The sequence below is a fragment of the Notothenia rossii genome (assembly GCF_949606895.1).
Source record: "Notothenia rossii genome assembly, chromosome: 3".
NCBI lineage: Eukaryota > Metazoa > Chordata > Actinopteri > Perciformes > Nototheniidae > Notothenia > Notothenia rossii.
The window spans coordinates 44,520,019-44,547,518 of NC_136901.1; the positions used below are offsets into that span (position 1 = coordinate 44,520,019).

At 42.1% G+C, this 27,500-nt stretch overlaps 3 protein-coding genes across 8 annotated transcripts in view; 2 read left to right on the plus strand and 1 right to left on the minus strand.

Moving 5' to 3' along the window:
• Positions 1-357: 357 nt before the first annotated feature.
• Positions 358-13,462, minus strand: ccdc171 (coiled-coil domain containing 171). Of its 2 annotated transcripts, none has more exons than XM_079672430.1 (23): positions 13,341-13,462; positions 12,129-12,268; positions 10,872-11,097; positions 9,767-9,899; positions 9,204-9,361; positions 8,846-8,971; positions 8,621-8,713; positions 8,333-8,493; positions 7,733-7,871; positions 7,354-7,560; positions 5,374-5,781; positions 4,829-4,996; positions 4,297-4,452; positions 3,608-4,043; positions 3,361-3,462; positions 2,951-3,132; positions 2,602-2,745; positions 2,170-2,295; positions 1,878-2,002; positions 1,706-1,760; positions 1,436-1,561; positions 1,018-1,170; positions 358-947 (listed from the first exon to the last, which is right to left on the minus strand). In XM_079672430.1, exons 3-23 carry the CDS (start codon positions 11,073-11,075, stop codon positions 783-785), a joined length of 3,567 nt encoding a protein of 1,188 aa, XP_079528556.1. In that variant the 5' UTR covers positions 11,076-11,097; positions 12,129-12,268; positions 13,341-13,462; the 3' UTR covers positions 358-782. The 2 variants fall into 2 exon arrangements, with proteins under 2 accessions (XP_079528556.1, XP_079528555.1); XM_079672429.1 differs by having other exon boundaries at positions 8,786-8,971.
• A 264-nt stretch (positions 13,463-13,726) lies between these two features.
• wdr55 (WD repeat domain 55) lies at positions 13,727-17,256 on the plus strand. The gene is made up of 5 exons (XM_079672431.1): positions 13,727-14,160; positions 14,473-14,658; positions 14,846-14,952; positions 15,399-15,668; positions 16,642-17,256. Exons 1-5 carry the CDS (start codon positions 13,804-13,806, stop codon positions 16,976-16,978), a joined length of 1,257 nt encoding a protein of 418 aa, XP_079528557.1. The 5' UTR covers positions 13,727-13,803; the 3' UTR covers positions 16,979-17,256.
• Positions 17,257-17,850: 594 nt separating this feature from the next.
• psip1b (PC4 and SFRS1 interacting protein 1b) overlaps positions 17,851-27,500 on the plus strand; it is a 23,150-nt gene continuing 13,500 nt past the window's right edge. For 4 of the 5 annotated variants that reach the window (XM_079668478.1, XM_079668481.1, XM_079668482.1 and 1 more), the window contains exons 1-4: positions 17,851-17,989; positions 18,839-18,957; positions 19,076-19,143; positions 21,593-21,728. In XM_079668478.1, the coding sequence (XP_079524604.1) occupies positions 18,874-18,957; positions 19,076-19,143; positions 21,593-21,728 (288 nt within the window). In that variant the 5' untranslated portion in view covers positions 17,851-17,989; positions 18,839-18,873. Of the gene's footprint in view, positions 18,000-18,838; positions 18,958-19,075; positions 19,144-21,592; positions 21,729-27,500 lie in introns of all 5 variants that reach the window. The other variant, XM_079668479.1, reaches the window with a different exon arrangement.

A 27,500-nucleotide genomic window follows, 5' to 3' on the forward strand; every position in this document is an offset into this window, starting at 1 on the left:
CACACACACACACACACACACACACACACACACACACACACACACACACACACACACACACACACACACACACACACACACACACACACACACACACACACACACACACACACACACACACACACACACACACACACACACACACACACACACACACACACACACACAGTCGTGGTGCTGATGCTGCAGTTAGTAAAATAAAATGTTTGTCGTGTTTTTTCTGTCTATAAAACTTTCTCACATAGAAACCTGAAAATGAGCAGAAAACTGTATTTTAAATAACTCAGCTTTTCCCCAATCCATGTCATGTATGTTTTTTGTTGTTTTTATCACTTAAAATAAAAACCCGGACAAAGATTTCGAGTAAAAAAGGAGAAATGTTTTACTTACAACTCATACAATAAACAGCTGGTCTCACACAAACACACACACACACACACACACACACACACACACACACACACACACACACACACACACACACACACACACACACACACACACACACACACACACACACACACACACACACACACACACACACACACACACACACACACACACACACACACACACACACACACACACACACACACACACACACACACAGGCAACCATATGGCCTTCAGTCATTTGTCACCAACCAGCTGTTACAGATGAACACTTAAATAAAAAAAACAGCATAAAGATTGTCAGAATATTTAAACATCTTTAAAAACATTTAAATCTAGAAATATTCCTAAATATCTTCGTCTAGTTTTCATTTTCTGTAAAAAAACATTTTAAATCTGTTTCCTTCCTCCTCTCTTCTTCTTCACTTCTTTGGAGAGAGGAGAGAAAGGGGCGGGGTTTAAACTGACTGGCAGCTCATTCGACCAATCAGAGAGAGGAATAGCTTGCCAGGTCTCCACGTCAGCCAATGGGAACGCTTCGGGAAAACCCTCCACCTGAAACACAGAAAATGATGAGTTCATTTTTATTTAAATTAATAACTTAACAGGTGAGAGCGTCTCTCACAGGTATGAAGGCCAGGTTGTCACGGAGACAGACTTCCTGCAGCTCGCCACGCAGCGTGGTCACGTGAATGATGTGGGCAGAGACTTCCTGTTCCAGCCAGCCAATCCGTGAGCAGCAGGCGAGAAACAGCTGAGAGGCGGAAGAGAGGAGAGTCTGCAGGCGGAGAGAGAGGGGAATCAATAAAGAGAGTCCAACAATACGACAAATAAAGTCTTCTTCATTTACTTATATAGATATATATATTACATAATTAAAAACAACCTCAGTAGACCAAAGAGCTGTACAGGGAACACATAAAATATAGAATGACACAATAGGAGCAAAATAATAAAACAATAGTTAAAAACAAGATAAAAAGCACAATAACAAAAACATATAAAAACACATACAAATGTCAAAATGTCATGTTCAACCTCACCTGACACGCTGCCAACTCCGGAGCTCCCATGATGCACCCTGCTCCACTCAGGTGCTCCTTGAGTGCCGGCAGGGGGCGGGGCTTAGCTGACAGGCAGCCACGTGATTGGACGAGACTCTCCCTGACCTGAGGACAGCAGACGTTACGCTCCAAGCTCGAGCAGATATCAGATATGATTTAACTGCACTAATCAGATACAGAAAGGAGGTTATATGTGTGTGTGTGTGTGTGTGTGTGTGTGTGTGTGTGTGTGTGTGTGTGTGTGTTCACCTGCTTGTAACTTGTCTCCGCAGCCTTCATGTTGCTGATCAGACAATCTCTATGTCTAGGAAAGAAGAAAAAGTTAAATAAAGGGTGAACTACTTCAGTTAAAATGAGGTGTGACAGGTGTGTGTGTGTGTGTGTGTGTGTGTGTGTGTGTGTGTGTGTGTGTGTGTGTTACCTGTGTGTGTCGCTAAGCTCTTCCTCCAGGTGTTTCCTCTCCCTCTGCACCCCCGACAGGTGTTTACCCAGAATCCTCAGCGAGCGGTCCTTCCTGGTCACCTCCTGCCGAGCGTCACACAGAGACTGGAGGGGCATTTATATATTACAATTACATTTAAAACATTTGATTTATTTGGAAAAAGAGAACATTTCAGACAAAACGTTTTTTTATTAAAGTAAGGATTTAAATACACAAAAACGTCTCTATGCCTAATCAACAGGTAAACAATTAAATAATGAATATAACGTACCTGAGCGGTTTGGCCGAGTGTGTGTTGAGCGTCGGTTTGTTCCTGTAGGAGTGTCTGGACTTCCTGCTCTCTGCTCAGTGCCTCACGAAGCTCCACACAAACACTATGGAACTGCTGCTCCGGGACCTACACACACACACACACACACACACACACACACACACACACACACACACACACACACACACACACACACACACACACACACACACACACACACACACACACACACACACACACACACACACACACACACACACTAAGAGTCAGGTCTGTTCATCAAAGACAGTACAGGTGTGTGTGTGTGTGTGTGTGTGTGTGTGTGTGTGTGTGTGTGTGTGTGTGTGTGTGTGTGTGTGTGTGTGTGTGTGTCTGTGTGTGTGTCTGTCTGTGTCTGTCTGTGTGTGTGTGTGTGTGTGTGTGTGTGCTCACCGTCTTGCAGCTCTCCTCTCTCTCCTGCCTCAGTCCTCCCTTCAGATTGGCTACCTCCAGCCTTAAGCCCCGCCTCTCCACCTCAGCCGAGTGCAGCCGTTGGCTAAAAACCAGGAAGTGCTGCTGCAGGGTCGACACCAGCGCCTGGGAATCATCAATACATTATGTGTAATTAATGTTGTGTGTTGTTGTATCATATAAAATAACATTTATTCTTTATTCTTTATTTTATCTGTGACATCCCTGAATATTCTTTATTTTTTTGAAAACATATTGTTTATTTGTTCTATTCTACAGTCTGTTATTATAAATATGTCATCTTGATATATTATTATAATACATGTTTTACCTTGCTGTCGGGCTGTGGAGGCGTCACTCTGTTGAGCCCGCCCCTCAAACGGCCGCTCAGCGAGTCCTCGTCCAATCTGGTGCCAGGCAGACCGGACTTTGCCTCTGATTGGTCGAGAAGGTGATCCAGGAGGCGGGACAAAGCGGAACGAGCCAATGGCGTCACATCTGGAGGGGAGGAGCCTGGAGAGACATATTTGTAATGTTTGATTTATTTCTTTTTTTTATAAGTTTATCTACAATTTGCTGATCATGTTTATTTACTTTTAACGACCCAAATAAGAGATGATTAATTGGTAGTAATTTTTTCATTTATTTTGAATAACACATTTTCTGAATAAATATATGTGTGTGTGTGTGTGAGTATGTATACGTGTGTGTGTTACCAGAGTGTATATGTGTGTGTGTTACCAGAGTGTGTCAGCGCCCCCTGCAGGTCGGCCATGGAGGACAGGATGACGGAGGAGAGACGTTTGGAGCGCAGCCAGCGAGCACACACACCTCCATCAGCATCTTTATAAAACATCAAGTCAATATTTTTAATTCTTGAATTAATTATTAAATTAAATAATATTTGTAAATATGTTATTGCTTTTTTCAAAATTTCGAGGGAAAAATATCAAATATTTAGAATTTTTTTTAATGTCTTGGCCCTCACCTGAGGTGGGAGTGTGTTGACCCTCCTGTGTTTTCGTAGCGCTGCAGCCTCCTCCCTTCTGCAGCCTGAACACCACAGCTGTGTGTTTACTGATCAAACACCACCTCCTCACCGCCATCACCACACACACACTCTTCCTCCACCTCCTCACCGCCATCTTCCTCTTCCTCCCTTCCTCCTCCTCCTCCTCTTCCTTTCCCAGAGCTCCCAGCAGGCTCCTCACCTCGCCCTCCAGCCCCTCCCTCTCCTGCAGCCGTCTGCACACCACCCTCTTCTGCACACACACCTGCTGCAGGCGGAGGTGTGTGTGTGTGAGCGCCCCCCCCAGCAGGCCGCACGCCCTCAGGAAGCAGGACGCCTCCCCCCGCAGGAGAGAGAGGTCGGAGGTCAGGGAGGAGGCGTGGTGACGGAGGGAGGAGAGCTGAGAGCGGCACACCTGAGACACAGAAGGGGGGGGGGGGGGTCAGAGTGAGTGAGTGAGTGAGGTGAGTGAGTGAGTGAGTGAGTGAGTGAGTGAGTGAGTGAGTGAGTGAGTGTGTGTGTGTGTGTGTGTGTGTGTGTGTGTGTTACCTGCAGTTCCCCCTGCAGCTGTGTGACGGTGTGTGTGTGTGTGAGTGAGTGAGTGAGTGAGTGAGTGAGTGAGTGAGTGAGTGAGTGAGTGTGTGTGTGTGTGTGTGTGTGTGTGTTACCTGCAGCTCCTCCTGCAGCTGTGTGACGGTGTGTGTGTGTCGGTTTCTCCTCTCTTCCTCCCCCCTCCTCACACTCTCCTTCAGACGAGACAACACACACTGCTGCTCGCGCACACACGCACTCCGCTGCTCACACACACTCTGCAGGTGGGCGATCTAAGGGAGGAGAGAGAGAGAGAGAGAGAGACAGAGAGGGAGGAAAGAGAGAGGGAGAGAGAGAGAGGGAGGAGAGAGAGAGAGAGAGGGAGGAGGGAGAGAGAGAGAGAGAGAGAGGGAGGAGAGAGAGAGAGAGAGGGAGAGGGAGGAGAGAGAGGGAGGGACAGAGGGAGAGGTGTTTAGTTTAAAACTAGAAAGAATGTTTTTTACTATTAATATTTTCGTTTAATGTTGTTTTTATTTATTATTCATTATAAATTATTCATATTTTTAAATATATTTTTATATTTAATTATTAATTTATATTGATTTATTATATACAATTATTCATATTTTTTTTATCTCACACACAAATTAACATTTCAGTGTCTCTCACCGTGTCGTTGGCCTCCCGCAGGTCGGAGGTCACTTGACCCACCTGCTCGTTGATGACATCACACAGCTCCTGCCAGGTGAAATTACCCAGCATGCTTTGGGGCTGACGGAGCAGGACGCAGCCGGCGAGAAGACGCTGATACACACAATACAGGAAGGAGAGACGCACCTGAAACACATACACACACACACACACACACACACACACACACACACACACACACACACACACACACACACACACACACACACACACACACACACACACACACACACACACACACACACACACACACACACACACACACACACACACACACACACACACACACACACACACACACAGTTTTCTAGTTGAATTAGAAACAGTGTAATTAAATGTTGCCAACGTAATGAAGTCCTGTCCAGTCTCACGCAGAGGACACAGTCAGACACATCGTGCACGCTGATAGGTCGACACAAAGGAACGTTATTTCACTTTTCTTTTCTCACATTACTCCAGAAAGAAAAATGGAGAACAAAGAAAACACTTAATAAAATAATCACCTTTGATTCTTCCTCGTAGTATTCGCTGATCTTCTGGATTCCTGACGTTATCTCACCCTTTTCTCTCTCACTCTCTTCCCTCTCTCTCTCCATTTCTCTTTCCATCTCTTCCCTCTCTCTCTCCATCTCCTCCCTCTCTCTCTCCATCTCTTCCCTCTCTTTCTCCCTCTCCTCCTTATTTTTCTCCATCTCTCCCTCCTTTTCTTTCCTCTCTCTCTCCCTCTCTCTCTCAATTGCCTCCCTCTCTCTCTCCCTTTCTCTCTCCATCTCCTCCCTCTCTCTCTCCATCTCCTCCCTCTCTCTCTCCCTTTCTCTCTCCATCTCCTCCCTCTGCGTCGACCAATCAGAGCTCTCCGTCTGAAGGCGTGTCACCTCCTCGTTTAGTTTGATTGACACCTGCTGTAACGCCTGCAGAGGAAAAAAGCACAACATTTTAATCTAAAAACTAAAACATTATTCACAGAAGATCTTATATTTAAAACTTTATCCAAACCTTTCCCCTCTCTGACCTCTGGAGGTCTATTAGAGGGTAACAGGTTGCAGAGGAGGCCTAGCCCGGCCGGGGAGTGTGGAACGTGGTCACAGACCTACTCCTACCTCTAACCAGTCCAGGTTCCAGTGGGGACCTCTCTCCCTGATTGTGCCTCTCCACCTCTGCTTCCTACTTCCTACTTCCTACCCTTATCCCTCAACCTATCCTAAGGGAGTGCATGTATGTAGACACGTTAGTTTAGCTGCTATAGGCTTGGACTGTTGGGGGGACTGTGTGTGTGTGTGTGTGTGTGTGTGTGTGTGTGTGTGTGTGTGTGTGTTTGTGTGTGTGTGTGAGAGTAGTGTGTGTGTGTGTGTGTGTGTGTGTGTGTGTGTGTGTGTGTGTGTGTGTGTGTGTGAGGGTAGTGTGTGTGTGTGTGTGTGTGTGTGTGTGTGTGTGTGTGTGTGTGTGTGTGTGTGTGTGTATGTGTGTGTGTGTGAGAGAGTAGTGTGTGTGTGCACTGCCTTCTTCCATCTTCTGAACATCTCCAGACTCCGCTCATCTCTGTCCCGACCCAGCACTGAAATCCTGGTCCTCTCATTCGTGACATCCCGGATGGATGACTGCTTCTGGCCTTCCCATCAAGCTCCTCAACAGACTGCAAATAATCCAGAACTCTGCTGCCCGGGTCATCCCCCGCACCAACTCATCACCATCACCCCACTCTCACTCAGCTACACTGGCTTCCTGTGCGCTACCGTATTGACTACAAAAACCCTCCACTCACTTATAAAGCTCTCCCTAACCTAGCCCCCATCTACATCACCGACCTCCTTCAGGAGTACACCACCCCCCCCCCCCCCCCCCCCCCGCACCCTCCGCTCTTCGTCCGCAGGACTTCTCACCGTCCCAAGCTCTCGCCTCAACACATCCGACAGTCAGATTCCATCACAACATCCAAAACCCACCTGTTCAATCTGTAGCCTGTGTCCTTTGTGTCCTTCTGTGGTCCATTTCCTGTTGTTTGTCTTGTCTTACCCCGGCTGATACTTCACTAAATCAACAGTTTTAAGTGTTCCCTATATTGCCCCTATGCCCTGTAAGGTGTCCTTGGGTGTTATGAAATGCCCCCCCCAAAATAAATGTATTATTATTATTGTTATTATTCTGAATGTGACCACCAGGGGGAGCTAATGCGCCTCTAAACTGCTTTAGGATCAGGATCAGAGTTAGAATAAATGAATACTTCATTTATTCTTAATCTATTCCCAACTGGATTTGTATTAGCTTCTCAATTGTAGAATAAAATACAATTAAAATATATATAAAAACATAAAGATTTTTTTTTTTACAAATTGTTCTTCAATATATTATTATATATTTTATAATATTATTTAATATTGTTTGGAGGATGTTTTGACTACTGTTATAGATACAGATGTGTGTGTGTGTGTGTGTGTGTGTGTGTGTGTGTGTGTGTGTGTGTGTGTGTGTGTGTGTGTGTGTACCTGCAGCTGTCGGCTCTGATCTGAGGTCAGCTGCTGCAGATCCTGGATCTGTCGCTCCTTCGTCTCCAGAGTCTTCCTCAGCAGCTGCAGCACGTCAGCACAGGGACTACAACTCCCATCATGCTTTGCTGCGGGATCAGTGTGTTGCAGGAGGGTTTCCATGATGAGCTTCACACACTCATCTGCATCACTCTGCCGTTTAGCCGCCTGAACATAGGAGAGGGAATTCAAACAACAACAACAATATACACATTCATCCATACAAATATGAGTGTGTGTGTTACCGGCTCCGGCAGAGTGTGTGTGTGTGTGGTGTGTGTGTGTGTGTGTGTGTGTGTGTGTGTGTGTGTGTGTGTGTGTGTGTGTGTGTGCGTGTTACCTGCTCCAGCAGAGTGTGTGTGTGTGTGTGTCGTCTCTTCTCCTCCTCCAGCGTTTGTCTGAGGTCAGAGTTCGTCGTCCTCCCCGTCTCCAAGGCAACGCTGAGGTCAGACTTACACTGCTCGTACTCCTGCTGCAGCCTAAACATACGCGCGCACACACACACACACACACACACACACACACACACACACACACACACACACACACACACACACACACACACACACACACACACACACACACACACACACACACACACACACACACACACACACACACACACACACACACACACACACACACACACACACACACACACACACACACACACACACACACACACACACACACACCTATGTTACAGAAAAACAATAGATGTATTTTTTCATAACTATAACAGACACTCCAGAAACGTCTCCATTGGACTCCTTTGTTTACATCCGGAACATAATGACATCACTACGGAACACTCGCGCTCCTATTGGCTAGCACTGCAACACATGTTACGTGATAGGCTAAGGGGCGGGACATCTCTAAGCTGGTTGACCAATCACCTGCTTTTACTAAAATGCTTGTGCATGAATTGATAACAAGGTACCTGTGCAGCGCTGCCTCCCTCTCTCGCCCCCTCTCCCTCTGCACACTCCTCTCTCTCTCCTCCTCTCTCATCTGGCTCTTCAGCAGCTCTCTCTCTCTCTGAGATTCCTGCAAGATGATTCGCTCAGAGCTCAGCGCCGCCTCCAGGTCCCGCCCCCTCAGCTGTCCGTCACATGACCACGGAGAGAGAGAGAGACATTACATATCAGTTCATCGTTCTCTCCAGAGTGGCTTTTCTCTAATTAGACACAGAGTTCAAACCGGCTCCGGTGAGTAGGATGGTCGTCACCTGGATGATCTCAGAGTTGAACTTTGACCCCAGGTGAGCGGCTCGCTCCGCCTCCATGTTCGACTCCAGAGTCTTTACTCTCTGATCCAACACCTGAGGAGAGAAGAGACATTCATACAACTCCTCAGCTCCTTCTCCTCCTCCTCTTCCTCACCTCCTTCTCACCTCCTTCTCCCTCCTGCTCCTCTCCTCTCCTCCTCTCCTGTTCCTCCTCCTCTTCCTCACCTCCTTCTCCCTCCTGCTCCTCTCCTCCTTCTCCTCCAGGTATTTCAGTTTGCTGTGTTCTCGTCTCCTCTCCTCCTCCTCTTTCTCTCTCTCTCTCTGCGCCTCCTCCAGCGCCTCCTCCTGATCCTGGACACAACAAAGAAACACAAATTAATGCTCATAACTGTTGTTATGCTAATAATAAATCAGCAGGTGTTTTGCAGTTAATTCTGGTACGAGAAAAATATACTTTTTAACATTTAATTTTAAACATAAACAAAGTATTTTTCAGTTTTTTTGCATGTGCATAACATCTAGTGTGTGTGTGTGTGTGTGTGTGTGTGTGTGTGTGTGTGTGTGTGTGTGTGTGTGTGTGTACCTGCAGCAGTTGGTGCAGTCGTTGGTTCTCCGAGCTCAAGGTGTGGATCAGTTTGTCTCGCTCCTCCACTTCCTGCTGCAATGCATGCTGGTCCTCTTCCCTGCAGCGCCGCGTGATGTCGAGAGATTTCTGCAACTCTGCCACCGTCACCTGGAGCTCTGACACACACACACACACACACACACACACACACACACACACACACACACACTCACACACACACACACACACACACACACACACACACACACACACACACACACACACACACACACACACACACACACACACACACACACACACACACACACACACACACACAACACACAAACACTAGCATAAAGCAATCTGAAAAACGAAGTAATTTGCAGCAATTTTTGGGACATATTTTAAATAAAACAAGCTATTTTGTATCTTTGTAACACGTATATTGCAGTGGAGTGCATACAGTTTAGTCTGTATGTGTGTGTGTGTGTGTGTGTGTGTGTGTGTGGTGTGTGTGTGTGTGTGTGTGTGTGTGTGTGTGTGTGTGTGTGTGTGTGTGTGTGTGTGTGTGTGTGTACCTGTGAGTGTGTGTTTGTCCCGGGTTGATTCCCTCTGGCTCACAGTGATCTGGTACTGCAGCTCTTCTCTCTGAGCCTCCCCCCCCTCCACAGAGCACCTGAGACGGGTCAGCTCCGCCTGCAGCCCACACACCTGAGGGGGGGAAAGTATACCAAACATGTTGGTAGAATATGTTTCAAATGTGGGGAAAAGTTCAGAAACATTTGGGGAAATGTTCCAAAGATATAAAGATGTCTGAAATGTGTGTGGACATAATCTGGAAAATGTCACAAAAAAGTATTATTACATTTGTGAAAAAACTGTGAAAAAATATCAAATACAATTTAAAAAACAATCTGATAAATGTGTGAAAACTATTATTTTTTTAAAGTCCAAAAAATATTATTTCAAATTTCAGTAATATATGAGAAAGATATCCAAAAAACAATAGATAGGTTGTCCAAAATTACATTGGAAAATAATCAGATTTTTTTTTTTAAACATGTGGGAAATATATCAGAAAATGACGGAGAAATGTAAAAAATAAATAAAAAAGATGTCTGCAATGTATATCGAAAATGTCCAAAAAAGACTTTCTGAAAAAACAGTGAAAAATATCAAATAAAAATACAAAAACAATCTGATATATGTGGTAACATAATTATTCAAAATGTCCAAAATTTAAAATATGAGAAAAATATCCCAACAAAAATATATAGTCTGTCCAAAATACATTGGAAAATAATGAGAAAAATGTTAAAACTTGTGGGAAATATATCAGAGAAATGTTCCAAAACTATACACAACAGATGTCTGCAAAGTGTGTATAAAATGTCCAAACATATTATTTAAATAACAGTAAAATATGAGAAAAATATCAAAAAGTTGGCAAAAATCTTTAAAAGAGTATTTGTAAAATATAGAAAAATGTGCCCTAAAATAAATCTAGGGTGTCCAAAATACATCGACTTCTAAATGTCTAAATATCCAAGAATTATAAGTAGATAGAAATCTGCAAAGTATAATTAAAACATCAGCTAATATCCTAAATAATATGTAATCTGGATCTATGTGAAAACTTGCCATCAAATATAGAAAGAAGTGGAGAACATTCCAGTTCCTCACCTCCTGGTTGTGTTTGCTGGTCAGCTCCAGCTTCTCCTTCTCCAGCTGATGGACTCTCCTTCTCCTCTTCTCCTCCCAATCTCCTCCTTCTTCTCCTTCTGACGCCATCTTCCTGCTCCTCACCTCCTTCCTCTTCCTCCTCCCTTCCTCTTCCTCACCTTCCTTCCCCTCTCTCCTTCCTCTCTTCTTCTCTTTCTGTTGCATTGTGGTGATGATCTCTTTCAAACTGCAAAATAAAAGTAAACAGATTCATCTTTATATGTGATTTGTTTTGTGTATGAATAGTTTATTTTCCCCAGATGATTTTGAGATAAAATGAAGGATTAAATATGTCCCACTCCAAAAGCTGAATAAAATATGTATCCAAAGTATATTATTAGTGATAAACAGCTCTGAAAAAATGTATCTATATACATCTCTACATGCATGCATGGCAGGCTTTATATTCCAGTTTCTTTTGAATTACAGTATAATGCAATCCATAGTTTCCAGAGTTGTACGTGCAATGAGAATCTGAAAATATGTCAGGAATATATGGGAACAAAAGGTAAAGTTTTTCAAAAATAATTCTTACAATATTTAGATAGGAATGTCAGAAAAGTCCGTGAAAAAATACTGAGAATTTTTTGCAAAATATCAGAAAAAACTGTAAAGAAAATCTTCCAAAACATATCTAAAGAAGTCTAAAACATTTGTAAAGAAACATCTTAAAAGCGTGAAAATAAAATAAATGGGAATACTATCTCAAACGATTGTATCAAACACAGTGCCGTGAAAAATAGATTAGTGAAATATGTGGGAACAATATCCGAAGATCTTGTTTAAAAATATCCCCAAAAAGATCTTAAAGATGTCTGAAATATTTGTAAAAAAGTAACTGTGTACATTGCTCTCTCCTCGGAGCTTATAATATGTAAACAGAATTGAAAAAAAATGGGAAAATGCGTTCAAAAATTACGAAAAATATGGGCTAAATATATAAGTACAAATATCAGAAAATACATAATACAAATATGTTAAAATGCCAGAAAAATATGTTAATACATTTTTTTTTTCAAATCCTTAAAGAAGTCTGAAATGTGTAAAAACACAGTAGAAAAAAAACTGGAAAATGTCAGACAAAGGGAATAATGATAATAATAATAACACAGTGGTGTACAAACTATATTATTAGTGACATATGTGGGGGAAAATATCCAACAATCTTGTTTAAAAACTAAAAAATGGTGTAAAAAAGTCCATAAAGTGGCTGTTTACCTCTTTCTCTCCGCGGTTCTCTCCCCCCGCGGCTCCACTCGGCTCAGCCTGCTCTCCGCACCCTTTCTCCGGCCACTCTCTCTCCTCCGCTCCGCTGATTCTACCTGCGTCTCCCTGCAGTCAGGGCGACTTTAAAACCCCTGAGGGATGTTTTTTTAAATGCACATTAATGCAATATATTTTCTAAGGTAGTATTAAATCATCTTTAGGCACAATGGAGGTTGTTTTGATTGTTTTGCTGCCGGGGGATGAAGCCGGTTGCCTGGCTGCTTGAGTTGCCATGCCAGCAGATGCACTCAACCATAAAGCGAACTCCGTTTACAAATCGATCAATTAAACACAACAATAATATAAAGTACATTAAAAATACATCTAAAACAATAAAAAACAAGATTTACCTATAACTAAGGTACACTTTACAATTCGGCCCTATTTAAAATACTAAATATGTCTGTTTTCTGCAGAGTTTCAACGTTAATAGTAACATAAATCTTAATGTTTACAATTTACAACTGAGATTAAACTCATATAAACTAATGTTAGGTGAATCAAATATACGCCGAATTTAAAAGAACGTCATAAATAATGTATTTATGTTGTTTATTTGAGTAATTTCTCTTCATATTTGTCAATAAACAAGTTATGATCAAAATTACACATTTTGTGAATGGGATTTTGTCTCCACTTGATAAACAACCCAAACAAATACGGTTAAAGTCAATATAAACAACAATGTACAACAATTCAAAAGACGGTTAACGTATTATAAAGGTCGACTTTAAAATTCGGCATCCTTTAAAATACTACATATGTCTGTTTTCTATAGAATTTCAACGTATATAGTAAAAGGTTATTGAAGAGATTACTACTGTTTACAATTTACATCTCTGAGACAAAACTCATATTACCTGCTGGTAGGTAAATCAAATACCCGCCGAATTCAAAAAAAGGTAATAAAAAATGTATTTATGTTATTTATTTGTATTAGTTATCTTCATAGTTGTCAATAAACAAGTTAATATGAAAATCACACATTTAGTGAATGGGATTTTGTCGCCACTTGATAAACAACCCAAACAAATACGGTTTATCTCCAATAAAAACATTTCGATGCTTTTAATCTACTATAACCAACACAAGGCAATGTAAACTACTTACATACACTACAATATTAATAATTAACGTTATAGAAAGCTTTTATTAAAAACTTACAGCAAATATTATCCAGGAGCCGTTTGAATCTGACGCCATTTTGAGCGTCCCAACGTCATCTCCGCGTCGACTCCTGATTGGCTGATAACTAGTGATGTTACCTACGTCATCGATGTGAAACGAAGCCCCGCTGTCCATAAATAAATAAATGAATAAACACATAATTAAATAAATACACGAATAAATAAATGTGAAAAAATATATATTTATACATAAATAAAATAATAAATAAATGCATAAATAAATATGGGAAAAAATAAATGAATGTATGAATAAATACATAAAAGTTGAGAATAAAACAGAACACACATTATTATTGTTCTTATTATTATCAAATGTGTTTTATTTTCATGTTTCAAAAATAATAGCATGTTTCCATTGAAGATCATTAGAGGGCAGTGTGGTGCATTTCCTCTGTTAACTCTCCACGTGTTTCCACCGTAGAAGAAACGAAAAAAACAACATGGCAGCGCCCGCGGAACACGTTGAAACCTCAGATCCTCCAGAAATGGATCCAGAACCAGAAGCTCCAGAGACCTCAGACAGGGAACAGAAAGAGGAGGAAGAGGAGAAAGAGAAAGAGGAGGATGATGATGATGATGAAGATGATGAAGAGGGGCCTCAGGAGCCAATCATTAGGGACACTCCAGCGGACATCAAGCTGGAGGCCATCGCCAACACGGTGGCTCTGCACCCGACCCGAGACCTGCTGGTGTGCGGAGACGTGGACGGAGATCTGTACGCATATGCATACTCCTGTACTGAGGGAGAGACCCGGGAACTGTGGTCCTCTGGACACCACCTGAAGTCCTGCAGACAGGTGAGGGTCTGTTGTTGTTAAAGATACTAAAGAACACCTGCAGTCCTGCAGACAGGCGAGGGTCTGTTTACTAAAGAACACCTGAAGTCCTGCAGACAGGTGAGGGTCTGTTTACTAAAGAACACCTGAAGTCCTGCAGACAGGTGAGGGTCTGTTTACTAAAGAACACCTGAGGTTCTGTTGTTGTTTACTAAAGAACACCTGAGGTTCTGTTGTTGTTTACTAAAGAACACCTGAACTTCTGAAGTCCTGCACACAGGTGAGGTTGTGTGTAAAACTCTAAAACAAACCTCCTTACCTGTCTCTCTGCAGGTGCGTTTCTCTGCTGACGGGTTGCAGCTCTACAGCGTCTCCAGAGATAAAGCGGTCCACCTACTGGACGTGGAGCGAGGGCAGCTGGTGACTCGGATCAGAGGAGCTCACGGAGCCCCAATCAACAGCCTGCTGCTGGTGGACGAGAACATCCTGGCTACTGGGGACGATGGGGGGACTCTGAAGGTTTCATTATTTAATACATTTTGTTTATTTATTTTTCCTTCTTATTTAATTTATTTTTGTTTAATTTAAATGTATTACTTTTTTTATTTTTTTTATTGAGGAATTCACGTGTTCAAAACGACATCGCTTCCAAATATGAGGAAAAGCATAAATCTGACTTGAATTTGTCCCGTTGTTCTTCCTGAAGGTGTGGGATATGAGGAAGGGGACGGCCATCATGGATCTGAAACAGCATGAGGATTACATCAGTGGCATCGCAGTGGACGCGGCCAAGAGGATCCTCCTCACTACCAGGTTCTTAAACTTTCATAATCATTTTGTATTATTTAAATATTCAATTTTCTTTTGACATTTTTCACAAACATTTCGGACAATTTGTAAATGTTTTTTTTAGGGATTTTTTTTACAAACTTATCTGAAATATTCTGACAATCGTTTTTAGTTGCTGCCGTTGGTAAAAAAGCAGTTGGTTAAAAAACACGATATTTTTGGACATTGGGGATACTGAATCATTTTTCCAATTTCCGATTATTTTCTTTAACTTTTAGGATTTTTTTTCACAATTTTCTGAAATTTTTATTTAATAGATATTTAAAACATTTCTATACATATTTGTTAATTTTTCAGGAACATTTTTTTCTTCCAACTTTTCGTACATTTTTCTCACGTTTTTTCGTCAAATTACATTTTCTGAAATTTTTCTAACGGCCCTCTTTAACCCCTCTAATTGCCCCTCACAGTGGCGACGGCACGATGGGCGTCTTCAACATAAAACGGCGGCGTTTCGAGCTTCTGTCGGAGAATCAGACCGGAGATCTGACCTCGGTGGCGTTGATGAAGCGGGGGAAGAAGGTGATCTGCGGCTCCAGCGAAGGAACCATCTACATCTTCAACTGGAACGGATTCGGAGCAACGAGCGACCGATTCACCATCAAAGCTGAGTCCGTGGAGTGCATCGTGCCGATCACCGACAACATCATGTGCACCGCCTCCATGGACGGGTACATTAGGTGAGGCAGGTTCCCATTGGGATTACTGGTGGTTTTTAGTCCCAGATTACAGTTACATTGATGATTTTGGGATTGTAAACTGGCTTCTAGATGCTCTTATCTGGTTCAAAATGAGCTTTAAATGGTCAAATCTGCTTTTTAAATGGTCCAATATGATGTGATTGTGGCCGAATTGGCTTCTCATTGGTAACAAGATCCAGCAGTTTGAGATAATCCATAATATCTTTCAATTTTCCCCATTGGGATTACTGTTTGATTTTGGTCCTAGATTGCTGTTACGTTGGTTTTATTGGTCTTAGTTGAACCACGCAGTCTTTCTGTAGTCCAATTGGTGTTTTTGTGATCTTATATGACCTAAAATGTTCTTTTGATGGACCAAGCTAATCTTTTAACTAACAACGCTGCTTTAATCTAATGTTTTGATGATCTAAAATGGTCAAAATTGGCTTCTTATGGTAAAATCTGGTCTTTTAATGGTCCAACCAGGTGTTGTAATGGTCAGACATGATCTTGGTTCCATACACTGGTTACTTAACGCTCTAAAATGATGGACGGGTACATCCGGTGAGTCCGGTTCCCATTGGGATTACTGGTTTCTTAGCGCTCTGCAAATTATTTTAAAAATCAGCTTTTAATTGTCTGAGCTGATGTCATGATGGCACATTTTCAAGTAGTCCAAAATATTTTTTTCTAATGGTACGACTTAATGACTGGGATCATAAACTGGTTCCTCGATGCTCTAACCTGGACCGAAATGGGCTTTAACTGGTCAAAACTATTTTTTAAATGGTCTACTATGATGTCTTTGTGGCCTGAATTGGTTTGATATTGGTTAAATAGTCCAACAACCCTTTACTTCGAAGGTAATCCATAATATCTTTTGTCCTGGTTGGCCACCAATCGTGTACCAATAAGCCTGATTCCTCACCCTTATTGGATGCTTATATATAAATGTCTCTCCTTCCTCCATCAGAGCCGTGAACCTCTTTCCCAACCGGGTCATCGGGTGCATCGGGCAACATGTTGGAGAACCTGTCGAGGAAATCAACAAATCCTGGGACTCCCGTTTCCTGGTTAGCAGCGCCCACGATCAGCTGATCAAGTTCTGGGACATTTCCGATTTAAAAAACACCAAGGTCACCGAGTACCGCAAGAGGAAGAAGAAAGACGGACGCATGAAGTCGCTCACCAAGAAAGCTCACGGAGAAAACGACTTCTTCGCCGGACTCATGGAGGAACTTGAGAAGAAGGAGGAAGAGGAGAAAGGAGAGGAGGAAGAAGAGGAAGACAGCGATAGTGGAAGTGATTAAAAAAACTGGACGAACTGACTGTTGATGAACTGATATAAGAACACATGATCACACACTAAAATATGAAGTGTTGGACTGTAAAAAGCTTCTATAAATTCCCTGTCAGACTTGTAATTTATTTACATATTCTCTGATCAGATCGTTTTTTGGTATCAGTATCAAAAAGCAGCTATTGTATTAAAAAAACACAATAATAACCAGCTCTATGTTCATAGGCATTTTAAGCCTGTCTGCTGGGTTTGAGAAAAATGTTTTTGTAATAAACGTGTAAATATTTACAGCTTTGTATATTTATTTAATACATCGTAGTTCTTAAAATGAGACTACCTCGCATGTGTTTGTCAATTCTGCCCATTTTATAGTCTATAAAGAAACACACCTATAAATAGTTTAATTCTGTATTTCTTTTAACTTGTCGGTACCAGTACGTAACAAGAAATATGTCAGTTAATAAAAGTTGTGCATTAAACAGTGAAAGCACCAAAATATATTTACAGTACTAAAAGTAAAAGTACTCGATCAATAGAATAGCCCATCCCTGAATCCTAAATACTGTAATATATTATAATTACTGAGAAAACGATAAATGTATGTGAACATAGCTTTAATATTATATATATTGTGTGTATAATTTGAATATTAAATCTTTCAAATAAATTCAGTGTAGTAGAAAGTTAAATAATGTGCTTCTTAAAGGCTGTAAAGAATAATTTAGCATACAATCTACATTAAGGTTAGTTAAAAATATCACGTTTCGTTGAAGGATAATAAGTGTATATATTATTATTTTTACTCCGAAATTCGTTTTATTTGACATTTTCTGCCAGATTTACCCCGAGTTGGTACAGTCCAGTCTCCCCACACAATGGTACAGCCGCTAGCGGGAAAGTGCTGTTTGTCACGTGACACGATGTACACGGTCAACATGGCGACAGAAGAAGAACAAGGATCGTAGCTTAGAAACGAGAGAAAACAGAGACTTTATCTCCGGATTCACACCATAATCCCTGGGTTCGTTACGGTTTGTAAACCTTCCAATGTCCCGGTAAACTTGCATTGAGATAGATATGAACCACAGAGAGTTAGGGTCCAGCTACAGCTCAGGGTTTAGCCACATGCTAAAGTTAGCTTCAGAGCTAACGGTCTGTATTTGTAAACAAAGACAGGACGAGCTGGAAATGAAACAAAAAAGAATTAAAAACCGGTTAAAAAATGTTTCTGGTGGAAGGAAACGACCTTTACTCTCTTTGAATGTGGTTTATACCTTTCAGATAACATCTAGCAACAGTTAAAGCCTTACAATGACCCGTTTTCTATGGTTGGAAACTACATTTTAAGGTCACTTTATAAATTATACTCCTTAGCTACATATCAGAGATACATATTGTTCTTTTAATACTCTTTGTTTGTCTGGATTATATCTCAGATTTGCATTAACAGTGATATATGTATAAATGCTACTAAATTAATGCAAAATATAGATAGAAACTACTCAGTTTATGTCACAGTTTACACTTCACGCTTTCTAAAATAGGTTTTAATTGTTAAAATGGAAATAAACGAGTTGTTTAAACAATAAACAAACGGTTGTTCATGGTTGGAAAGTAAATCAAATAAATGTACTCAAATACAGATTGCAGGTAGTTGTAGTTTCATTTTATGTCACTTTATATTACTTCTTAATTACATATCAGATATAAATATGTACTTTTAATAAGATAAGAGAAGAGTTACACATCATGTGAAACTAAAACTGGTATATATACATATATATAATCAATGAGTAAATGTGTCTTTCAGACGCCCCTTGATTACATGATGGTTATTAAGTCATCTCAATATATTTCTGTTTTCTATCAGGCTTTTTCTCTGTCAATAAGGTGAGAGTTATCACGATGCCAGGGAAAAACGGTGACCAGTTCAAACAGGGAGACCTGGTGTTCGCCAAGATGAAGGGATTCCCCCACTGGCCTGCCAGGGTACACACACACACACACACACACACACACACACACACACACACACACACACACACAAAACACAAATACCTGCGTACAGATGTGTATTCCTAGCTAACGTGATATTCTGTGTGTTCAGGTGTGTCAGAGTGACGGCGGTGGAAAAAACAAGAGAATCCCGGTCTACTTCTTCGGGACTCATCAGATGTACGTACATACTGTGGAGTCTATTTTTATATAACATTACAAGACTGATTCTTATTATTACATTATAAGCTTATTGGGCTCTTTTTATGTTGCTATGACTTTGGAATAAATAGACAAAATCACTAATCCCAGGTTCTGATGGGTTGGATACGAAACGGAGGGAAAAGTCATAGAGAAAGTTTTAGCTTGTAATATTAATGTAGCAAAGCGGTCAGTGTATGTTTTGGTCATTGGGTTTTCTTTTCACAAATGGATATTCAAAAACGACTGGATATTTCATTTTTGTTTTAAAATTGAAAAAACTAATTCCAGGCTTTTTTCTTTATCAAAAAGGGATTTACTAAACTTAAAAAACGGGATGATTCTGTTTTTACTTCTCAAAACAAAAAACAAAATCACTAGAAAAACAGAAACAAAAAAACGACCTTCATATTCTGCTACCGGAAGTTACCTTACAAAATAAGAGCGCAGATGAGGACGGAATCCGTGTGTCTACGGTCCATTTTTTTTTCTTTATTAAACAAGTAAACGGAAGAGCGTCTGAGAGGCCTTTTTGCTTTTTACCTTACTAAATGGTCTCATGGTCCTCGCAGCGAGGGGGGGGGGGGATCGGCAAAACTCACGGAAGTGATTTCAAAACAAAAGCACTCGTTTGCTTGGAACTGTGATAATATTATAAACAAGGTGAATTTAACCATTACAACGAAAACAGCCAAGACACACATTGAGCCCAGAACATGGATGTTACTAAGGGCTGTAAATATAATACGCCTGTTTCTAAAATGGAGAACATTGTTGGAGATTTAAACTATATAGCGATTCTGCACTGCGGTCACTCAGCCGCCTCTCCACTTTGTTTTTATTATTTGTTGCCTTTAGTTCTTCGTGAGATTGACTCTGTTGGACTCAGTACTAGCGAAACTACACCCACAAGTACTATGAAGTACTTTTACTGCTATAGAGGGCCAATTCTGGGCCATTGATTGTAATTTCTCCAAACACATACAGTAAAAATGCCTGTTTTGAAGCCTTCAAATGGTGCAGGACTTTACATTGTATTATACTTAAAGACAGGATTATTAAGTTAAGAGAAGAGAAAAAGGAAATCAAACTGTTATAATGGGTGATGTAACATTAATGACAGACATAATATGAGGTCCTTGGCACTCAGACTCTAGAGGGGTCATGTTGTGATCATGGGGCATCACCCTTACAGCATCAGGACAATATCATATGGAGTCAGATACTGGAAGTGTGCTGGAGGCGTTGACTGGGACTGATGGAAGAATCTGCGAGGTACAAACTAGCGGCTGAGAAATAATCATATTTAAAAGACAGCAGCTTCATAAGAGGCCAACCATGTGACAGAGTGTGTCAGTGTGCTGAAGGGTAGACCAGCTATCCAGGCCAGACTCTAAAGACTTTCCAAGGTGTAAAATGCTGCTGCCGGAGTACTGACTGGAAGTAGAGCTGATATCAAGTCTACCATCCTCTTAAAATACTCGGTCCAACAATATCAGTCTCATGAGAAAGGTGTTTCAACGCTTATTAAAAGAAAAACATGCATTCTTGTTCTCAGCAGGGGACATTCACAGAGGATTACTGGAAAAACACACAGTAAAAGTACTTCAATGTATTGTAAGTAGTAGGCTAATACAAAGTCAAACAGGATCACTTTCATTAACAACTAATGGTATCATTCATCAAAGATAGCAGAAAACATGCATTATGTATGGAGGGGAGTCTGACAGAGGATTACTCACAAAGTACACAGAGTAAGAGTACTTCATTTCATTTCTGGTAGAAGTCAAACTAGTTTACTTGTTTAATAAAGAAAAACAAATGGACCGTAGACACACGGATTCCGTCCTCATCTGCGCTCTTATTTTGTAAGGTCACTTCCTGTAGCAGAATATGACAGCAGTTGTTTTGTTTCTGTTTTCTAGAGATTTAATTTTTTGTTTTGAGAAGTAGAAAATGAAAATCATCCCGTTTTTTAAGTTGAGTAAATCCCTTTTTGACCACGATAAAGAAAAACGCCTTGTATTTCGAAAATGTAATATCCTGTTCTTTTTAGTTTTTGAATATCCTTTTGTGAAAAGAAAACCCAATGACCAAAACATACCCTGACCCAAAGCCAGGTGCAGACACTGTAGAGACAGTGAGTTACTGAGGCCTTGGCCGTGAGGGTGAGCTCCGCGCCCACGCATAGCTGGGAGCCAGCACAATGAAGGTTCTCCACCATGTCTGTAGACAACTTTAGCAAAAACAAATGACGTATGATAGCGACAGAGAGGGAGGAACCTTCACAGGCTGGCCGAATGCTGAAAGTTTAAACCTTGGCCCTCCTCAACTAGTTTCAACCAATCATAAATGCACACAACAACACACACACAGTAATCCTGACAGCAAAGACATGGTGACTTCAAAGTTTAATATCCGTCCTCAGAGGAACGATCCCTCCGGGGAACATTGTGCCGTACGTCGGGAACAAGCTGAAGTTCGGCAGCGGGGTCCGGATCAAAGGCTTCACTGAAGGCATGTGGGAGATCCAGAACACCCCCGCCGTGGGGAGCAAACTCAAAGTAAGAGTCGCTTATTAAAACTGCTGTTCTGTTAAATCCTCTCTCTCCATTAGACTCCAATTCACAACCAGCTACTCTCATCTTAAAGCTAACTCTCACCTGAAAGCTAACTCTCACCTTAAAGCTAACTGTCACCTGAAAGCTAACTCTCACCTTAAAGCTAACTCTCACCTGAAAGCTAACTGTCACCTGAAAGCTAACTCTCACCTGAAAGCTAACTCTCACCTGAAAGCTAACTGTCACCTTAAAGCTACCTCTCACCTGAAAGCTAACTCTCACCTGAAAGCTAACTCTCACCTGAAAGCTAACTGTCACCTGAAAGCTACCTCTCACCTGAAAGCTAACTGTCACCTGAAAGCTAACTGTCACCTGAAAGCTAACTCTCACCTGAAAGCTAACTGTCACCTGAAAGCTACCTCTCACCTGAAAGCTACCTCTCACCTGAAAGCTAACTGTCACCTGAAAGCTAACTGTCACCTGAAAGCTAACTCTCACCTGAAAGCTAACTGTCACCTTAAAGCTAACTGTCACCTGAAAGCTAACTGTCACCTGAAAGCTAACTGTCACCTGAAAGCTAACTGTCACCTGAAAGCTAACTGTCACCTGAAAGCTAACTCTCACCTGAAAGCTAACTGTCACCTGAAAGCTAACTCTCACCTGAAAGCTAACTCTCACCTGAAAGCTAACTCTCACCTGAAAGCTAACTCTCACCTGAAAGCTAACTCTCACCTGAAAGCTAACTGTCACCTTAAAGCTAACTGTCACCTGAAAGCTAACTGTCACCTGAAAGCTAACTGTCACCTGAAAGCTAACTGTCACCTGAAAGCTAACTGTCACCTGAAAGCTAACTCTCACCTGAAAGCTAACTCTCACCTGAAAGCTAACTCTCACCTGAAAGCTAACTCTCACCTGAAAGCTAACTCTCACCTGAAAGCTAACTCTCACCTGAAAGCTAACTGTCACCTGAAAGCTAACTGTCACCTGAAAGCTAACTGTCACCTGAAAGCTAACTCTCACCTTAAAGCTAACTCTCACCTGAAAGCTAACTCTCACCTGAAAGCTAACTCTCACCTGAAAGCTAACTGTCACCTTAAAGCTAACTCTCACCTGAAAGCTAACGGCCCGTCTACACTACAGGCATGAAAAAATCTTGGAGCTGGGCGTGTCTGAAGCTTGGCGATTTTTTGCGAGCAACCAATCACATGAATCTCCCGCCCCCGACATACAGAGCAATAGCAATGTTAAAACGAAGTAAACTGGATATAAACTCTCCAAACAGGCGAAAAAACGACCAATTTCACCCACTGTCTCTGCCACCTCCCTCCATGCCTGGTTCCTCCGGTTTGTATCCCGGTAAATAGTTCCGGTCGTAAAGAACCGGGTGATTTGCTACCGTAATATCTCGTTTGGAATATGAGGAAATGAACTGCGGTCTGGCTCTCCCAGCTTGCACGCGGTTTGATTGGCTGCGCTTGCACTGGCGGGATTTGCATAAACGGGATTTCATTGGCTGATGCCAAGCATCGAGCCTCAAAAGTTGAACATTGTTCAACTTTTGATGCCGATAGATGCTCGTGATGCTTGCAAAGCCATGCCATGCTCCCCACAATGCAGTTCGGTGAAGATTCAAAATCTTCTACGTCACCCCATTCAAGTGAATGGGCGAAGCGTTGAAAGCATTTTTTGATGCCTGTAGTGTAGACGTACCGTAACTGTCACCTGAAAGCTAACTGTCACCTGAAAGCTAACTCTCACCTGAAAGCTAACTCTCACCTGAAAGCTAACTGTCACCTGAAAGCTAACTGTCACCTGAAAGCTACCTCTCACCTGAAAGCTACCTCTCACCTGAAAGCTAACTGTCACATGAAAGCTAACTCTCACCTTAAAGCTACCTCTCACCTGAAAGCTACCTCTCACCTGAAAGCTAACTGTCACCTGAAAGCTAACTCTCACCTTAAAGCTACCTCTCACCTGAAAGCTACCTCTCACCTGAAAGCTAACTGTCACCTTAAAGCTACCTCTCACCTGAAAGTTAACTGTCACCTGAAAGCTAACTGTCACCTGAAAGCTAACTCTCACCTTAAAGCTACCTCTCACCTGAAAGCTAACTCTCACCTTAAAGCTACCTCTCACCTGAAAGCTAACTCTCACCTGAAAGCTACCTCTCACCTGAAAGCTAACTGTCACCTTAAAGCTACCTCTCACCTGAAAGCTAACTGTCACCTGAAAGCTAACTGTCACCTGAAAGCTAACTCTCACCTTAAAGCTACCTCTCACCTGAAAGCTACCTCTCACCTGAAAGCTAACTGTCACCTGAAAGCTAACTCTCACCTTAAAGCTACCTCTCACCTGAAAGCTAACTGTCACCTGAAAGCTAACTGTCACCTGAAAGCTAACTATCACCTGAAAGCTAACTGTCACCTTAAAGTTACCTCTCACCTGAAAGCTAACTGTCACCTTAAAGCTACCTCTCACCTGAAAGCTAACTCTCACCTGAAAGCTAACTCTCACCTGAAAGCTAACTGTCACCTGAAAGCTAACTCTCACCTGAAAGCTAACTCTCACCTTAAAGCTACCTCTCACCTGAAAGCTAACTGTCACCTTAAAGCTAACTCTAACCTGAAAGCTAACTCTCACCTGAAAGCTAACTCTCACCTGAAAGCTAACTCTCACCTGAAAGCTAACTGTCACCTGAAAGCTACCTCTCACCCGAAAGCTAACTCTCACCTGAAAGCTAACTCTCACCTTAAAGCTACCTCTCACCTGAAAGCTACCTCTCACAAAAGCTAACTCTCACCCGGAAGCTAACTCTCACCCGAAAGCTAACTCTCACCTTAAAGCTAACTCTCACCCGAAAGCTACCTCTCACCTGAAAGCTAACTCTCACCCGAAAGCGAACTCTCACCTTATAGCTAACTCTAACCCGAAAGCTACCTCTCACCTGAAAGCTAACTCTAACCCGAAAGCTACCTCTCACCCGAAAGCTAACTCTCACCTTAAAGGCCCAGTGAAGTGCATGTTTTTGCACCAAAATGAAATGGCAGTTTCATTCCTTACATTTCATTGTGCCTGTTCATGTCTAAAATAATTTTTAATAATTCATAATTAATGAATTAATGAATTATTAATTTTGCCGTCTGAGCCTAACGGAAGTTGCAGACGATAGTGGCTGTGACGTCACAGGATGTACCCAGTTGCGATTGTAAACATGGCGGAGACTCTGGAAAGTGATACTAGTGTGAGAGAAATGATTAATTTGGACAGCTTTTCGGACAGGATAGATGAGGAAAGTGATCAATCTGGTGCACTTTGAGGGCAACATTAAGAGATTTATGGATACAGCTCTCAACACTCATATGAAACATATATTTCAATAATCAAAAAACATTGGAAGGATTTCTTAACCTATTTTATACAACTAATATTACATAGATGGAAATATTTGTTTACATAGATGACCAAACCCACTGAGATAACTTAGGCTACAGTTTACCTCCCTGAGCTGACGTTATCTCTCTCAGTCCCACAGGAGAGCACTCTCCCTCTCCTTATTGTTGAAACAGCTAATCTCCGTTAGCTCCGAGCTAGCACCAGATGCTAACAACAACCCTGTAACTCTGTCAGTCTCTCTTTCTCTCTCTCTCGAATCGACCACTGGCCTTTATTTATCATGATCAATCAAATAATCTACGAAACAATGACACCAGCCAGGCTCACCTTCATCTTTTGGGAACAGAAACATCGCCACTTCGGCAGACTTGACATTACTACAGCCAGCGGCAATGCATCGTTTCCCCTGTGTTTTTCATCCCTCTTTCTTCCCTGTCGCCTCCATTGTCAGGTTTTCTCGATTGGCAATCACTTCCAGTCGACTCCGACACACTTTCCAGGAAAATACTAGCTCAAAAACGTTGAGAAATTCGACTTTGAAAAAGAGAAAAAACGAACGGTGGTGAATGTAAACAGTGCGGCGGCGTCCATCTCGTGACGTCACGCAGTAGATCGCAAGCCACGCCCACGAAGGCGAAGGTCGACTGCAGATTTCCCCGGAAAATTCAAAACTCGTCAAATTTGTTGCTATTCCAACATTTTTTGATATGGGTTCCAATGGACAATTTTGGTCATTACTATACGTATTAGCATAACAGATCATGCACAGGTGCACACTTCACAGGGCCTTTAAAGCTAACTCTAACCCGAAAGCTACCTCTCACCCGAAAGCTAACTGTCACCTGAAAGCTAACTCTCACCTGAAAGCTAACTGTCACCTGAAAGCTAACTGTCACCTGAAAGCTAACTGTCACCTGAAAGCTACCTCTCACCTGAAAGCTAACTGTCACCTTAAAGCTACCTCTCACCTGAAAGCTAACTGTCACCTGAAAGCTAACTCTCACCTTAAAGCTACCTCTCACCTGAAAGCTAACTGTCACCTGAAAGCTAACTGTCACCTGAAAGCTAACTCTCACCTTAAAGCTACCTCTCACCTGAAAGCTAACTGTCACCTGAAAGCTAACTCTCACCTTAAAGCTACCTCTCACCTGAAAGCTACCTCTCACCTGAAAGCTACCTCTCACAAAAGCTAACTCTCACCCGAAAGCTAACTCTCACCCGAAAGCTAACTCTCACCCGAAAGCTAACTCTCACCCGAAAGCTAACTCTCACCCGAAATCTACCTCTCACCCGAAAGCTAACTCTCACCCGAAAGCTAACTCTCACCTTAAAGCTAACTCTAACCCGAAAGCTACCTCTCACCTGAAAGCTTACTCTCACCTTAAAGCTAACTCTAACCCGAAAGCTACCTCTCACCCGAAAGCTAACTCTCACCTTAAAGCTAACTCTCACCCGAAAGCTAACTCTCACCTTAAAGCTACCTCTCACCCGAAAGCTAACTCTCACCCGAAAGCTAACTCTAACCCGAAAGCTACCTCTCACCCGAAAGCTACCTCTCACCCGAAAGCTACCTCTCACCTTAAAGCTAACTCTCACGTGAAAGCTAACGCTCACATGAAAGCTACCTCTCACCTTAAAGCTAACTCTCACGTGAAAGCTAACTCTCACGTGAAAGCTACCTCTCACCTTAAAGCTAACTCTCACGTGAAAGCTAACGCTCACCTGAAAGCTACCTCTCACCTTAAAGCTAACTCTCACGTGAAAGCTAACGCTCACCTGAAAGCTACCTCTCACCTTAAAGCTAACTCTCACGTGAAAGCTAACGCTCACCTGAAAGCTACCTCTCACCTTAAAGCTAACTCTCACGTGAAAGCTAACGCTCACCTGAAAGCTACCTCTCACCTGAAAGCTACCTCTCACCCGAAAGCTAACGCTCACCCGAAAGCTAACTGTCACCTGAAAGCTAACTCTCACCTTAAAGCTAACGCTCACCTGAAAGCTACCTCTCACCTGAAAGCTACCTCTCACCTGAAAGCTACCTCTCACCTTAAAGCTAACTCTCACGTGAAAGCTAACGCTCACCTGAAAGCTACCTCTCACCTGAAAGCTACCTCTCACCCGAAAGCTAACGCTCACCCGAAAGCTAACTGTCGCCTGAAAGCTAACTCTCACCTTAAAGCTAACGCTCACCTGAAAGCTACCTCTCACCTGAAAGCTAACTCTCACGTGAAAGCTAACGCTCACCTGAAAGCTACCTCTCACCTGAAAGCTACCTCTCACCCGAAAGCTAACGCTCACCCGAAAGCTAACTGTCGCCTGAAAGCTAACTCTCACCTTAAAGCTAACGCTCACCTGAAAGCTACCTCTCACGTGAAAGCTACC

Bases quoted from the DNA above. Each gene is read 5' to 3' on its own strand.
- ccdc171 (XM_079672429.1), bottom strand. From the start codon at position 11,075: ATGCAACAGAAAGAGAAGAAGAGAGGAAGGAGAGAGGGGAAGGAAGGT. The intron at 2,746-2,950 runs GTAAAACATGTA...GATGATTCCCAG, and splicing joins CTCCACAGCCCGACAGCAAG to GCGCTGGTGTCGACCCTGCA. The intron at 1,562-1,705 runs GTGAACACACAC...TGCTGTCCTCAG, and splicing joins CGGAGACAAGTTACAAGCAG to GTCAGGGAGAGTCTCGTCCA.
- wdr55 (XM_079672431.1), top strand. From the start codon at position 13,804: ATGGCAGCGCCCGCGGAACACGTTGAAACCTCAGATCCTCCAGAAATG. The intron at 14,659-14,845 runs GTTTCATTATTT...TTCTTCCTGAAG, and splicing joins ACGATGGGGGGACTCTGAAG to GTGTGGGATATGAGGAAGGG. The intron at 14,953-15,398 runs GTTCTTAAACTT...TGCCCCTCACAG, and splicing joins AGGATCCTCCTCACTACCAG to TGGCGACGGCACGATGGGCG.